This window comes from Mustela erminea, chromosome 14, assembly GCF_009829155.1.
Source record: "Mustela erminea isolate mMusErm1 chromosome 14, mMusErm1.Pri, whole genome shotgun sequence".
Classification (NCBI taxonomy): domain Eukaryota; kingdom Metazoa; phylum Chordata; class Mammalia; order Carnivora; family Mustelidae; genus Mustela; species Mustela erminea.
In genome coordinates, this window is record NC_045627.1 from 81,820,289 (window position 1) to 81,834,812 (window position 14,524).

The 14,524-nt window shown below is 36.1% G+C and overlaps 1 protein-coding gene across 5 annotated transcripts in view; it reads left to right on the forward strand.

The window, feature by feature from the left end:
* WDR11 (WD repeat domain 11) overlaps positions 1-14,524 on the forward strand; it is a 65,328-nt gene that overhangs the window by 19,282 nt on the left and 31,522 nt on the right. For all 5 annotated transcript variants that reach the window (XR_004278530.1, XR_004278531.1, XM_032312216.1 and 2 more), the window contains exons 11-14: positions 2,571-2,655; positions 7,451-7,557; positions 9,628-9,703; positions 14,002-14,110. Coding sequence is in view for 3 of the 5 variants with exons in the window: in XM_032312216.1 (XP_032168107.1) it covers positions 2,571-2,655; positions 7,451-7,557; positions 9,628-9,703; positions 14,002-14,110 (377 nt within the window). In the remaining 2 variants the exon portion in view is untranslated. The remainder of the gene's footprint in view (positions 1-2,570; positions 2,656-7,450; positions 7,558-9,627; positions 9,704-14,001; positions 14,111-14,524) is intronic.

The following is a 14,524-nucleotide window of genomic DNA, read 5'->3' on the forward strand; positions in this document are numbered from 1 at the left end:
ATAGCAATGTTCTTCATTTGCCAAGAATTGTATATTGAATGTTTAAAATGGCTATGGTCTCTTTAAGATTTGCCTTTTGGGTTGAAATTACATAGTTTAATATTTTTGATAGAAAATTGGTCTTGGTTTCAACCTCCTGTCACATTAATTTCATAATAATGTGAGTAATCTAATCTCCTTCATAGATAAAAAACAAATTTTATTTGCTATTATGTACAGAAGGTTAAAATGGATTTCTCAAAAATTTCAAAAAGTAGTATATTCATTTGAAATTGTCAACATTTTTTCTTAAGATGCTGTTCGTTGGCTTCTGGCTTTCTCTCTAGGTCTATAACATGTTTTTTTTTTTTTTCTAAAATGCAGACATCATCCACATTTATTTTGTTGCTAGTGGGTCTTAGTTAGCTAACAGCCTACTCGTGAGTACTAAAGGCTCATTTGACTAATCGGTTATGGCAGTATTCTGATTTTCCCAGTTTTTCCATTACTGTCTTCTGAAAGTTTGCATTTTAAAGTTTGGTAGTCTGTGTGTACATGTGTCCAGATTTATATAAATGCAGATAAATATTTAGTTTTTGCCTTAGAAACTATTGACTTATATTAAACCTCTTAGTGAAATTTTAATTGAAATTTGTTAATGTACATTATAGTGCATGTATATACAGTGTCCGTATACATAAATTGTCAGTTAGGATTTTGTCAGTTTCTTGGAGTAAAGTACTTCTTGCCATACCTAGATAATTGAGAGCTAAGTCAGGGTCTGAGATTTCTGTTGTAGAATAAGCTGTATTTTACTTGTATAGTGTGATGATCAAGTCATTTATTGAATTTAGTATAATCACAAAGTAAAAAGAAAAAATATAAAATTAGTTCCTAAATTTTTTCACTCACTAGGGCAAAGAGTCAAGAGTTCCACTATGGAATTACTGCTCCTTGTGGAGCCCCTAGAATATTAGATCATAGGTTCAGCATCATTAAAACCTACAGAATGTAGGGGCACTTGGGTGGCTCAGTCATTTAAGCATCTGACTCTTGATTTTAGGTTAAGTCATGATCTCACTGTCATGGAATCGAGCCCTGCATAGTGCTCTGTGCTGTTCATAAAACCTGCTTAAGATTCTCTTTACTTGGGGCACCTGGGTGGTGGCTCAGTTGGTTAAGCATCTTCCTTCAGCTGGGGTCATGGTTCCTGAGATCGAGACTGCATTGGGAATCCCTGCTCAGTGGGGAGCCTGCTTCTCCCTCTCCCTCTGCTTGTGCTCTCTCACTCTCTCTGTCAAATAATAAAATATTTAAAAAAATTCTCTCTCCTTCTCCCTCTACCCCTCCCTTTCATCCCCCCCCCAGTTGTGCAAGTGTGCGAACATGCACGCATGCTGTCTTTCAAAAAAAAACCCCAAAAATCAACCCCCTCAAAAAGCAAAAAGCTTGCAGAATGCAAAAATCATTTTATTATGATGATCTGTTAATTGAAAAGTTTTAGTAATTCTTTAGATATTGTCTCAGTAACAGAAGGTATTACTGTGGAATAGATGATAAATGTAAACAAGTCTAATACTATATTTTTCTAGAATAGTTCTGTAAAATATTTAATAAAGCATTTAGTAGCAGGTACGCTAAAATTGAAACTTGCCTAGTGTTTTTATTTCTATTACTATTCTATCATTTCTACATTCTGTCATTCTGCGTGAATCCATTGATTTTTTTAAAGTCATGTGCAGTGAGAAAGTGATTGTCCAAGCAATTGTATCGTTCCCTTTCTTGCTTAACTTATAAAAACATTTTGAGGACTAAAACATTACTTTTCCAAGAATGGCCGTGTTCCTCCAGATTAAATTATAGACACACACTCTACCTGAGGCCATAAAGCTTTAGACATAAAACAACTACAAACTGAATTACAACAATAATAGAAATAGTGATAAAAATGTGCTTAGTTTGTGCCAGGTACTATAGTAAATGTTTGAACTGTGTCTTCTCATTTACTCTTCAGCAAGTAGATTTTCTATTATTCCCATGTTAAAGGAATTAAAAACACAGATTTAGTGTGGGCAAGTAATTTGTATGAGTGTAAGACAGAGCCAGAGCTTGAACTCAGGCTAGTTTAACTGCAAAATCCATAGCTAACCACTACACTTGTCCATCTCTATGATTTCTAGAATATGAAGACAAAACAAAAATCTTTGGAAAGAAAAACAGAAAAGATCTGGTTTCTGAGTTCTGCTGAGGACTGAGGACTTGCTGTTGTAAACATTCAAAATCTGAAAAAGTAGAAGTTCCCATGTGTGAAAAAGCTTAGCAAAGTGCTTCTTCAAATTTTATGTGTATCGAGTTAGATGTTGAAGTCTTTCGTGAAAATCTATCCCTGGATTTAGGAAGATCTCAGAGCACATGAGATTAGGCCCATTTTTGAAAAGAGAGTAGACAGAAAAATTGACTCTTAACACATAGCTTGAGTCCCTTTTGTAAAAGATACATTTATAAAATTATTAAAATCCTGAGAAAAGACTTTTTGGAAAGATCTGGAACTACGGCTTGAGTAATTCTATTCTCTTACATCGTTTCGATAGGTACAAGTAACGGTTCTGTCCTGGTGTACCACCTCACCAGTGGGCTGCTGCATAAGGAGTTAAGTGTCCACTCCTGTGAAGTCAAGTGAGTATGCATTGTGACGTTGAGATCACAAACAAAGCATACTGGAAAGAAGTTCGGGACACTTTTCTACATTGAATATTATGCAGTGGTGATTATTTGCCTCAAAGTTTTGAATAATAAATATTCACATTTAAGTAATGGTTATGTTATTCAAGGCTGAACACTAATTGTTTGCTTTGTAAAAGGATATCATGCAGTGGAAAATTTTGTCTGACTTCTGTTGCGGCATCTGATTGTGGAGGATATTTTCTCACTGGCTGTCCCTGCGTTCCTTTGTTCCGATGGATGTAGCTTGTTTTTCATTTCTATAAAGATCCATTGGTAGGACTATTCCTGACAAATTGGAATGAAGTCATGTTAATTATTAACTAATCTCATTTGTTTTTTGTTTAAGCACCATGAGAAAAGGACCCAACTGGATAGCATTTCTAGTTTCATTTTGAGGTGTTGTGTTTGATGAGTGCTGTGCGATCAGAGGGAGCTGAGGGAAAAAGTTGCTTGGGTTTGAAGCACATGCGTCTCCACAGCATTATTTTGTTCATGGCGGGGCTGCCCCCCCCCTTCCTTTGTTCTAGCCATGATGGATTGTGAAGTTACATGTGATAACACAAATTTATTACATCTCCCATATTTTTGGATGATCTTTTAACAAATGTACAAGAAAGGCCATTTTCTCTCCTCTGAACGTTATATAATCACAGGTCTATGCACATGTTAAAATTCATAGTTAATCCTTCCTACATACTTTATTCTGAGTAATTGTATTTTCTGGATGGGGAAAGGTTAACCCTTTAAGTATGACAACTGATTGTGATGGAATTTCCAGAAGAGTCTACATTGCCTTATTCTGTCAAGTACATTGTTTGTGGTGCAGCCCAGGTAGCTGTCAGTCTCCACCTCCTGCTGAGCCCTCCAGTAGCTCACTGAGTACTTCTGCGTGGCGTCCTAATGTCTTCAGAGTCACTAGTCCCCTGGGTGCAGTGACAGAGGTCTGTTTGGGCCATCTCAGACTGTTCATCTTTCTCTTCCTCCGTGAGACCCTTCTGACACTGCTGCTACCTGCTGTCTCCCTTTCTTTCCTGTCTACATTGCTTTTCTTTTTTTTTTTTTTTAAGATTTATTTATTTATTTGACACAGAGAGAGAGAGATCATGATTAGGCAGAGAGGCAGGCAGAGAGAGGGGAAGCAGGCTCCCTGCTGAGCAGAGAGCCTGATATAGGGCTCGATCGATCCCAGGATTCTGGGACCATGACCTGAGCTGAAGGCAGAGGCTTAACCCACTGAGCCACCCAGGTCCTCTACATTGCTTTTCTTAACATTTCCTTTCACCTTTGGCTTAGTGTATAGTGTTTGCTTTTGTGGCCAACACCCACCAGTCAAATTCTCCATTTAGTCAGTACTTATTCCAGGGACGTGTTAAGTGTTAATACTTTACATGACCATTTCTTTGACTCCCCACTCCTCTATGTGGTAGGCACTATTTTTATTCCCAATTTATAGAAGAAACTCAGTATTGTAATCTGTGAAATTTAATCTGGGCCTTTCAGGCTTCAGAACTGACCTTTCTACTTAAAGTGCATGTGCTCTATCTCCAGCTAAAAAAATGCACCTCAGGCACATTTTGGCAATAAAATGAAAATGTTGATTGAGCCAGGATTCATGCTAGAAATTTATACCTGCTTCTGGAAAATCAAGTACATTTTCATTTTTTTCTGAACACTGAAGTCTTTAATAAAGACTCAATAGCGAGTTTATCAGCAAGCTATTAGTTTTAAATAAGATTTGTTTTCCTGGAACATTCAGATGGTAGATGTCACTAAATACATGACTTACACATGCTGTGATAATATTTGTTATTGAGTAATACTTGAAATTATAGTGTTACTTGGGATACGAAATAATGGATATGCTACAAAGGCTGATGTTGTGAATGATCACACAAATGTGCTCCATTTTTTTATGTGAATTTTCCCTCTTAATTACCATTTTGAAGATAATTCACATTTTATATTCAGAGATCATGCCCAAGAGGATGTTAAAATCCTGCCGTCTTTGTGTTTCAATTAATGTGATTATAATATTACAATTAAAAGCCATTACGAAAATTTCACAGATGTGTCATAAAAATTGCTGAACTTATTAGCAATAAACCCAACATATTCTAGATTTTCATACACAAATTTAAGGTCAACTTTTTAAAAAGTTGCTTTTACTTTGTACTAAACGTGTTTTTTAAAGATCACTTACATACTTGAATCTTATGCGTATACATGGGCAGGGACTGCCCAACTGCAGCTGGTTTTGCTGTGGGTTGTTTTCAGAATCATGGTGCTTTAGCCAGTTTGATGTTACAAATACATACTGAGCAGCTTCTGTATTCCTGTAAACAAAACCTTTGATGCTTATAATCCAGTGGAAGATACCAAGGAATAAATAAATGGTATGTGGAGGTTTTCTTAGATTATTAAGACTTTTTTAGATTATTAGTTTATGTCTTTGTCCAGTAGGCTAAATTTACAATAATAAAGCACAATGCTCTTTTCAGTGTCAAACTTACTAAAATAGCAGTTTACAGGGCTATCAGAACATTGACTGACTCAGTATTGCTTTTAGTAAATTGATTTGTGCAAAGTATAATAATCTCGGTTTTGTCTATAAATTTGCCGAGGTTATTTTCATAGAATTATAGAACTTCAAGGCCTTCCAGAGGTGGGTGCTTCTTGCAGCACCCCAGGGTGGAGAAGTAGCATCTACAGCAGCCCCAGGAGAAATCAGCAGGGCCAGCCTGGGAACCTGTAGGAGTCAGAACCACAAATGCCTGCTGACAGTCTACGCTTATGGTTGTTCACTAGTTAAGAATCCAGCAGAGCGATCCTATATCGAGTCCTAAAATGAGCTGCTGTGATCACGAGTTTTTTGATAGATCTCAGTGTGTAGGTAAACCCAGACAATAGCTTTCTAATTCTGAGAGCCCTGGGTGGGTGCTGTGTTTGATGAGAGTTTTCATTCTTTTTTATAGAGGGATAATCCCACTCTTTGAAGTCCGACTTGACTTTTATTTTCTTCAAGTCGATCAGTAGGACTCAGATAGGGAAGCCGCTGCAGGAATCTGCTCGAAGACGGCATGCTAATAGTGCCACATTACACATAAAAGCCACTCCACGTTCTGTTCTGTGCTCTGACCTTAGCAACGGGGATGCCTTTGTCTTACAGGCAGGGGGAAAGCAGGCTGAGTATGTGCGACACTAGAAATCATAAGGAGGAGTGCAAGGCTTTGCTCGGACATCATTCGTTAAATCCAACAGAGTTTATTAAATGCCTTTCACGTGCTGGAGAAGCATGATGTGGTACCTTCCTTCAAAGAGAATGCAGCCCAGTGCAGTGTTTCTCAGCCACACTATTTCCGCATGCTTTTTAGGCAACACCCTGCTTGCCCTTTGGGTCTCAGCGGGCCCCAGAGGCCAGATTTTGTGCTATTACAAGTCCTGATTGAACTCTGTACCAGTTCTTTTGTAATAGGGAGTCCAGGACGCACTGGTGTAATGCCTTTTTTCTGCTAGATCATAAGCTGCAGAAGGATAGCAGAAAAATCTTTCACAGTGGTAGTCCTGGAGCCTTGCACAGTCATGGGTATACAGTAGGTACTTCCCAGACAGATTTTTTTTTTAAAAGATTTTATTCATCTATTTGACTGAGATCACAAGTAGGCAGAGGGGCAGGCAGAGAGGGGGAAGCAGGCTCCTTGCCGAGCAGAGAGCCGGATGCGGGACTCGATCCTAGGACCCCGAGACCATGACCTGAGCCGAAGGCAGAGGCTTAACCCACTGAGCCACCCGGGCGCCCCCCAGATAGATTTTTAAAAATAATGAAGAATGGGTGGCGGGGATTCTTAGTGTCCAGAGATCCTGGCATCACTGTATAGAGCATAGGTGTGTAGATCAGCAGCTATGTCTTGGAGAGTATGTCTTGGGTTTCTGTGGGTACACAGATCTGACTGACGCTGCCAGACTTACATAGAGAGCACAGTGCAGAATGATTTTGTACAGTGTTCTCCTTTTTGTTTTGACTCTGATCAAACTGATGGTCAATTTATCCTGTGTCTCCTTCTCTGCCCCCCACCCACCGCCCCCGGCCTCCATTCTCCACAAGCCATGGTGCTAGCACTGTAGTTAACGTCAGTGGGAGAAACTGCAGACTCACTTGCTATCAGTCCTCATGAAGGAGACTCCCTGGCATCCAGCTCATAGGTTGCTTGCTGTCTTGTCATCATTTCTTTGAGATTTTTCTTTTGTGCTTTTCTCTAATTAAGACACCATTTTGAATTGTCAGCCACTTCCAAATCTCATTGCTCAGTTTGAATTGTTTACTTCAGGAATTTCTCCCTCCTAACCAAATAGGAAATTTGATAAATTCCTCAGTGTACCCATCTTTAAGCAGTCGGGCTCAGAATATTTTAATACCACTCTTTCTTAAGGAATGGAATTCTTGAACACTACTGCAACATGTGACTCTCTTCTCTGCCAGATTTTGATCGTCATGTTAATGCTGCTGTGAATCCTGGCAACTAAACTCTCTCGCCCCCCATTACATGTGGAGATAAAGTGGTTTGAATTAGAAATAATTTCATGTGTATATTGGAAACATATGGTAATTTAGTCTCAAATGAAAGGTCATATTGATATTCTTAATTAACTTGTATAATAGAATTTAGATCGTAGGAAAAACTTATTTTTCAAATAAGTTGCTCAGAAAAAAAGGGTATTTGACTGAACTCTATTTAATTTCTCACTTTAGGGGTATCGAATGGACAAGTTTGACTGGTTTTCTTTCCTTTGCTACTTCAACACCGAACAATATGGGATTAGTGAGAAATGAACTTCAGCTGGTGGATCTTCCCACAGGTTTGTGTATTTAGGCTACTAAAAGATTGGAAAGGGTTTGCCATATTGGTCAAAGATGTTGCTATGTATAGAACGTATTCCAGAAAACTTTCTTTCAACTTGTAAGGTTTTTTTTAGATCTTCTTTGTATATTCATTTTGTTGTTGTTTTTCTGAAATAATTGCCCTGAAAAGGCTCCTGGTGGTGGTTTGTATGCACATTATGTAAACCCGAGTGCGCGGCAAGTGGAGTACCATTAGCCTCAACAGACAGATTCATAAGTACGTAGGGTATCACTTCTAAGTACATTGCACGGTTTTAACACAAATCTTTGTGGTAGGCTTTGTTAGATTTCTCTTCTAAAACTTTTGGCCTTTGTTAGGAAAACCTTTATAAATTTTTAAGTAAGGACTGTCTTTAAGAGCTCAAATTTAAAACTTTTGATAGTCTCTGTCTAAAGAGGGAAAGAGAGACTTTCCAGGAGGAGGCATTCCAGTAAAGTAACTTGTTCAGAATTGTTTAAAAACCTATAACTCAATGAATTTCAAAACGAACTTCGAGATAGAATAAGGTGAGAGTTTCAAATTATTTTATGACACCTACATGACTTCAAATAGAATTTGTAACAAAATTGTAGTGTTTCTTTAAAATGGTGTAGCAATAAGAATATATGTAGATAGTTTGAATCCTAGGATATATGTGTGTGTGCACGTGTAGTAAATCAAGTTATTTTCTCAATATGTATTTCCATTATATGGTTGTTTTTACTTACTGAGTATGTCACTAAACCTCAAGAATTAACCCCACTGAAATCAGTCCAGTGTTGTTCTAGTCTCGTTGGAAGTGATCTGCCCTGTATTGGGGTCTCTCTGATGACATGGTAGCCCAGGGGCAAACTGCTGTTTTCTAGTATCATTCACTTCAAAATTTAAAAAAAAAAAAAAAAAGCTTCCTTTTTTATTTTTTCCAATCAGCTCAGACCTGTTAGATAACTTAAAATCTTTCTTTCACAGATTTATTTTTGAGCAACAAATTTGTAAATCATAGTTATTAACTTGCTTAACTCAAGTTAAATTAACTTGCTTAATATTTGAGTTCATAGGTTATAGACTTTCCTAGCTGTCTTACAAGGATGTTCAGGAAAGGATGCGGGTGTTTGGCAAGTAAGAGCAGGGCCCCATTCGACAGTGGGGAGTGGGGAGTGGGGAGGCGTGACTCAACCCCACTGAACTGAACGTGCTTTCTTTTGCTTAATGTAAATAAAAATGCGGGAAAAGTTACAAAAATGTATTTGTTGAGACGTAAAGTAGAATTTGCCTTTTTTAATTAGAGAAGACCGTTTAGCTTCTTTGGTAGTTAGCTAATTCTTATCATTCCCTAGTTTCAGTCTGTGGAGACCTTTCGATAGGAACAGGTCAAAAGTATTTCAGTTGAGCAATGTACCTTGGAGAGAAAATCTTAAATATCTGTTTAAAGTGGGGCGCCTGGGTTAAAGCCTCTGCCTTCGGCTTGGGTCATGGTCCCAGGGTCCTGGGATCCAGCCCTGCATCGGGCTCTCTGCTCAGCAGGGAGCCTGGTTCCTCCTCTCTCTCTCTGCCCACTTGTAATCTCTGTCTGTCAAATAAATAAATAAATCTTAAAAAAAAAAAATCTGTTTAAAGAGTGTTTTCCCTACTGGTTAGTATTTATGAGCATGAGAGTGTTTCTGTCACTTTAAATATAGCAGTCATTTCCCAGTACACCATTTCTTTACCATAGATGTATTGAAACTCTGGAAATTGGTGTTTTTGAATTTCTAAAATATAACTATTTGAAAGAAACCACTGAAAATATTCAAGAAACTCTGTAACAAAGGAAAATATCATTTTATAAGAGATATTTGAATACAAATAGTATATTATTGGTCTTCAAGGATGATGCTTTTGAGAATACGTTTTGAATTTAGATTACTTGAAAGAGCTTAGAAGCAAGTAGAAGAATGAATGGGAGAGTAGAGGCAGCACTGGTCAGATTCCTTTGGTGTGTATAGCTTTTTGTGTCTTAGATGTTTCATCTGATATTTTACATTTTCTTTAATATTTGCAATTAAAGGTAGGAGCATTGCTTTTCGCGGTGAACGAGGCAATGATGAATCACCCATCGAAATGATTAAAGTATCTCATTTGAAGTAAGTGTGAACCAAAAAGAAATCTGTGGTGTTACCACAATAGAATCTTAAGGATATTTTTTAATCTTTAAGAAAGTAAGACTGTGCTAGAATGCATATAGAATTTCTTAGTGACAGTAAATGGTGCTTTGCAGCCATTCCCAAGAAAATACTTTGATCACAAAATTAAACTGCTGTTGCTTTTAATTACTACTTTTTAGAAAGATGAGATAACTTTCGTATGAATCTTAATATTCTACTGGGTGTGGTGCATAAACAGTGAATTTTGGAACCCTGAAAAGAAACAAAATAAAATGAAAAAAAAAATTTCATTATATTGGTAAAACCAGTAATCCTGTTTCATTCTGCTATAGCAGTAGGAATGTAAATGCCTGTCACCAAGAAGATTTGTTATCTAGTGAAATTCATATGCATTTCTATCTCAACATGGGTTTGTTGAATCAAGGAACTGATTTTCTTTGTTTGTAATTTAGACCTATTTTAATTTCAGTAAGTTTCTGAGTTTTTCATTCCAAGGGAAAATACATGTAAAGCACGATTATTAAACAGAGACTGGATGAAAACCAATTGGAAGAACAAAGAAGGAAGGAGTAAGCTCTAAAATAGTTTTCACAATTGCTTTAGCTTTTCTAGGACCTTTGCATTTCCATATAAATTTTAGAATTAGCTTATCAGTTTTACCAAAAAAAGCTTCCTGGGGTTTTGAATCCACAGACCAATGTGGGAAAGAATTGACGTCTTAACAAGTGTTGTGATTCGTGAACATGGTGTATTGTTCCACCTATTTAGGGATTTAATGCCTTTCAGTAATTATTTCTTCATTGTCATTTGGTAATTATTTTTTGTTGTTTTTTTTTTCTTCAGTGCTATTATACATGTATTTTTTCCTTTTTTAAATTTCAATTACCAATTACTCATTACTGGTATACTGAAATAGTTAATTTTTCGGTATTGACCTCATGACCATGCTAACTTAATTATTATTTCTAATTGCATTTTTCTTGATTTTTTAGTATCTTCTCTATAGACGTACATGTTGTTTGCCAGTAAAGACTCTTCTGCATCTCTGTTTTCTAGGCAGTAGGCCTTTTTTCCCCTTGCTGTGCTATACTGAGTAGGATCACCAGTACAATGTTGAATAGAGCTGATGAGAACTGACATCTTTGTTCTATTCCTGGATCTTACTGCAAAAGTGTTGAGTCTTTGAACATTAAATATGTCCGTAGATTTTTTTGTAGATGACTTTTATTACATTGAAGAAGTTTTCTATACCTAGTTCACTGAAACTTTGTATCGTTGAATAACTGATAGATTTTGTCAGATGCTTTTTCTGTATTTAGGAACATCCTCATAATGATGGATTTTTGTTTAAGGTTGCCTAATGGGGTGAATTACATTGACCGATTTTTTGTATGTTAAACCAGCTTTCCATCCCTCGCATAAGTTCTTCTTGGTGATGATATATTACTAGATTTGATTTGCTGATATTTTATTACATCTGTGCTCATGAAGCATATTGATCCAGTTTTCATGTAATATCCTTGTCTCGCTTTGGAATCAGAGTAATGTTGACCTTGTAAAATGAGTTGTGAAATATTCCCTCCTCTTCTTTTTTTTTTTTTATGGAGGAGTTTGTGTAGAATTGGTATTATACCTTATTGAAATAGGAAGAATTCACCAGTGAACCTACCTGGGCCTAGAACTTGCTTTGTGGAACAGTTTTTAAGTGCGTACTCAGTTCTTTCATAGCTGCAGGACTATTAAGGTTTGATTGGTTGGTTTCACTGTGTTTCGTTAGTGTCTTTCAAGTAATCTGTCCATTTCATCAGAATTGTTGAATTTATTGATTAAAAACTTGTTCATGGTATTCTCTTAATCTTTTAAGGTCAGTTTCATCTGACCTTATATTATCTTATTTTATTTTATTCCTCATATCAGTAAATTATACTGGTCAGTTTTGTTGATCTTTTCAAAGAAACTCTTTTAGTTTCTCTCGTTTTTCTCTGTGGTTTTCTGTTTTCTTTTCATTGAATGCCATAGGTGTCTTTTTTTCTTTTTCTTGCTTACTTCTGGTTTAATATGTTTTTTTTTTTTCTAGTTTCTTAAGATAGAACTTTAGATGATTGAATTAGGCTTTTCTTTAAAATTTAATATAAGCACTTAGTGTCACATAAGCACTACTCTTTGTACCTACATGTTTTGATATGGTGAGTTTTCATTTTAATTCACTTTATAATAATTTTAAATTTCCATGAAATATTTATAGATACATTGTTTAATTTCAAAATGTTTAGGGGTTTTCCAGATACCTTTCTGTTAATTTATGGTTTCCATTAGAGTCAGAGAGCATATTTTATGTTATTTTTGTCCTTTTAAATTTAAAGTGATTGTTATATGGCCCAGACTGTAGTCTTAGTGAATGTTCCATATGCACTGGTAAAGATTGTGTATTCTCAGTGTCTGCTGTTAGTGATTAGAATATTTCATAAATGTCAGTTCAGATAGGTTTGGTAGTTATTCAGATCTCATATTCATACTGATTTTCTGCCTGCTTTCCTATCTATTACTGAATGATGAGTGTTGAAATTAACTTTATTCTGGGCTTCATTTGAAGAGCTCATGTTCTTGCTTTGGGTATTTTAAAGCTCTTATTAAGTATGTACATATCTGGTATTGTTTGTTATGTCCTTTAGATTGACTTCTTTATCATTGTGAAATATCCTCTTTATTTTTGGTACTATTCTTTATTCAGAAGTAAGTTGGATTTGTCTAATTTGTATAGCCATTCAGCTTTCTTTGGATTAGTGTTTGCATAGTACATCTTTTTCTTACCTTTTACTTGTGTCTGATCTATGTCTTCACATTTAAAGTTGGTATCTTCTAGAAGGCATGTAGTTGGGGCTTGTTTTCCTATTTGGTCATCTGTGTTTCAAATTGCAGTGTTTGAACTATTCATGGTGAGTATAATTATCAGTGTGGCTTATATTTAAATCTACCATCTTGCTAGTTATTTTCTTTAATTTAAAATGAATTAATAAGCATAGTTTTTAATTTATTAGACTTAATTTCTAATATGCAAAATGTCAGTTGTTATAAACCACATAAACAAAAGTTCTTTGGGGGAGGTCCTCAGTAATTTTTAAAAATGTGAAAGATTCTTGAGATTACAGGGTTTGAGAATTGCTCAAATTATTTGGATTCCAGTCTCTTCTGTTTCCAGTCAGTCTTGACTTTATACACACCTGCTACGTTAATACCTCGAAAGCAGCTGAGCACTTTATCCCGCCTACTTTACAACCTTCAGTGATCCACTGTTCTCTGCAGAGTGAATCTCTGCACAACCTAGCATGGCATATTCATAATGCGATCCCAGATTCACACTTCGAGCTTCTTTCTCATGGTGAATGCTCTTACGTGCTCTACATTTTCAGGTAGCAGGTTCCCCCACTCTGTGTCCTTTCTTGTCTTGGCCATTTGTCACATTTGTAACTCTGCCTAGAATGCCATTGCCCAGTTGTCAAAATAAATCTCCTCTTTCGTAGTGAATCTTTGTAGCATTTACCGGATTCTGTCTTACATTAGTTATTTACGTATAAGCCATTAGATGCCTTTATGTTAGCTATAATAAAAAATGTAACATACTGCCTTTGTATAATCCATAATGATATAATAAAATTCTTTCATGTGTGCTATTCCCTCCCTTTTTTTATTCTTAGAGCATTTAGTGAGGGAGTAAGTCAGATGTTATGAACACCATTATAAAGATAAGTAGAATAAAACTCAAAAAGATTACGTGGTTTATCTGAGGCCACATAATTATCAAGTGGCAGACTTTGTCCTGAGCGAGAGAACCTAAGGCCTTTCGTACACTGAGGATATAGGGATCTTCCTGCTCAGTCACCTTTCCTCGGTGTCAGCATGATAGGAACTTTGTGAAAAACTTTATCTTTTCATTTAATTTTTACCAGAACCTGCACACCAATCCATTGGGATAGATAGTGGTGTTCTCATGTCATGTATGAGAAAATGAAGCCCTGGGACGGTTACTGTAAATTGATAAATTTTCTCATTTTTCTGACCTGGGCTCCTTGCTTAATTGTGGCTCTATGGCTCTCAAAGGTTGTCTTAGGGTGTTACCTTCTTAATGACTATTAATAATGAGAACTAAATATTAATTTATATGGTCTGTGTTTAGAATAAATCATGCGACTTTTCTGATTTACTTAACTGTTTATTTGTATTACTTATGGCAAAAATTTTGCAAAAGGGGGTGTATTTAATAATGTTGTTTATTTTAGGCAGTATTTGGCAGTTGTATTCAAAGATAAACCCCTGGAGTTATGGGATGTGAGGACTTGTACCATTCTTAGAGAAATGTCCAAAAACTTCCCTGCAGTAACTGCTTTGGTAAGTTACAACTGAACAACTATGTATCTAGGCATGTTCGGTATGTGGTGAATATTTTTCTTTAGCTTGAGTTGAAATCATTATTATCATTTATTTCCTTGCTAAAAATGTGTGTTGAGAGAAAGAAGATGATCTAAGTACCTGGTGATAACCCTTATTTTCTTGGATGGGTTAAGCAAATATTGCATTAGTGCAATTCCAGTTAAGCTTTTACTTTGATATTTTAAGGAACATGATAAACATAAAAAGATTTGTGAAAGAATAAAGGTCATAAGAGCTACCTCAACCTTTAAAAAAAGGAGAGGACAATACTGAGAAAATGGGCTCACTTTATGGAGAAAAATACTGGATCTCTACCTAATACCATATTCAGAAGTGGGCTCCATGGGATTAAAGACCTAAATGTAAAAATAT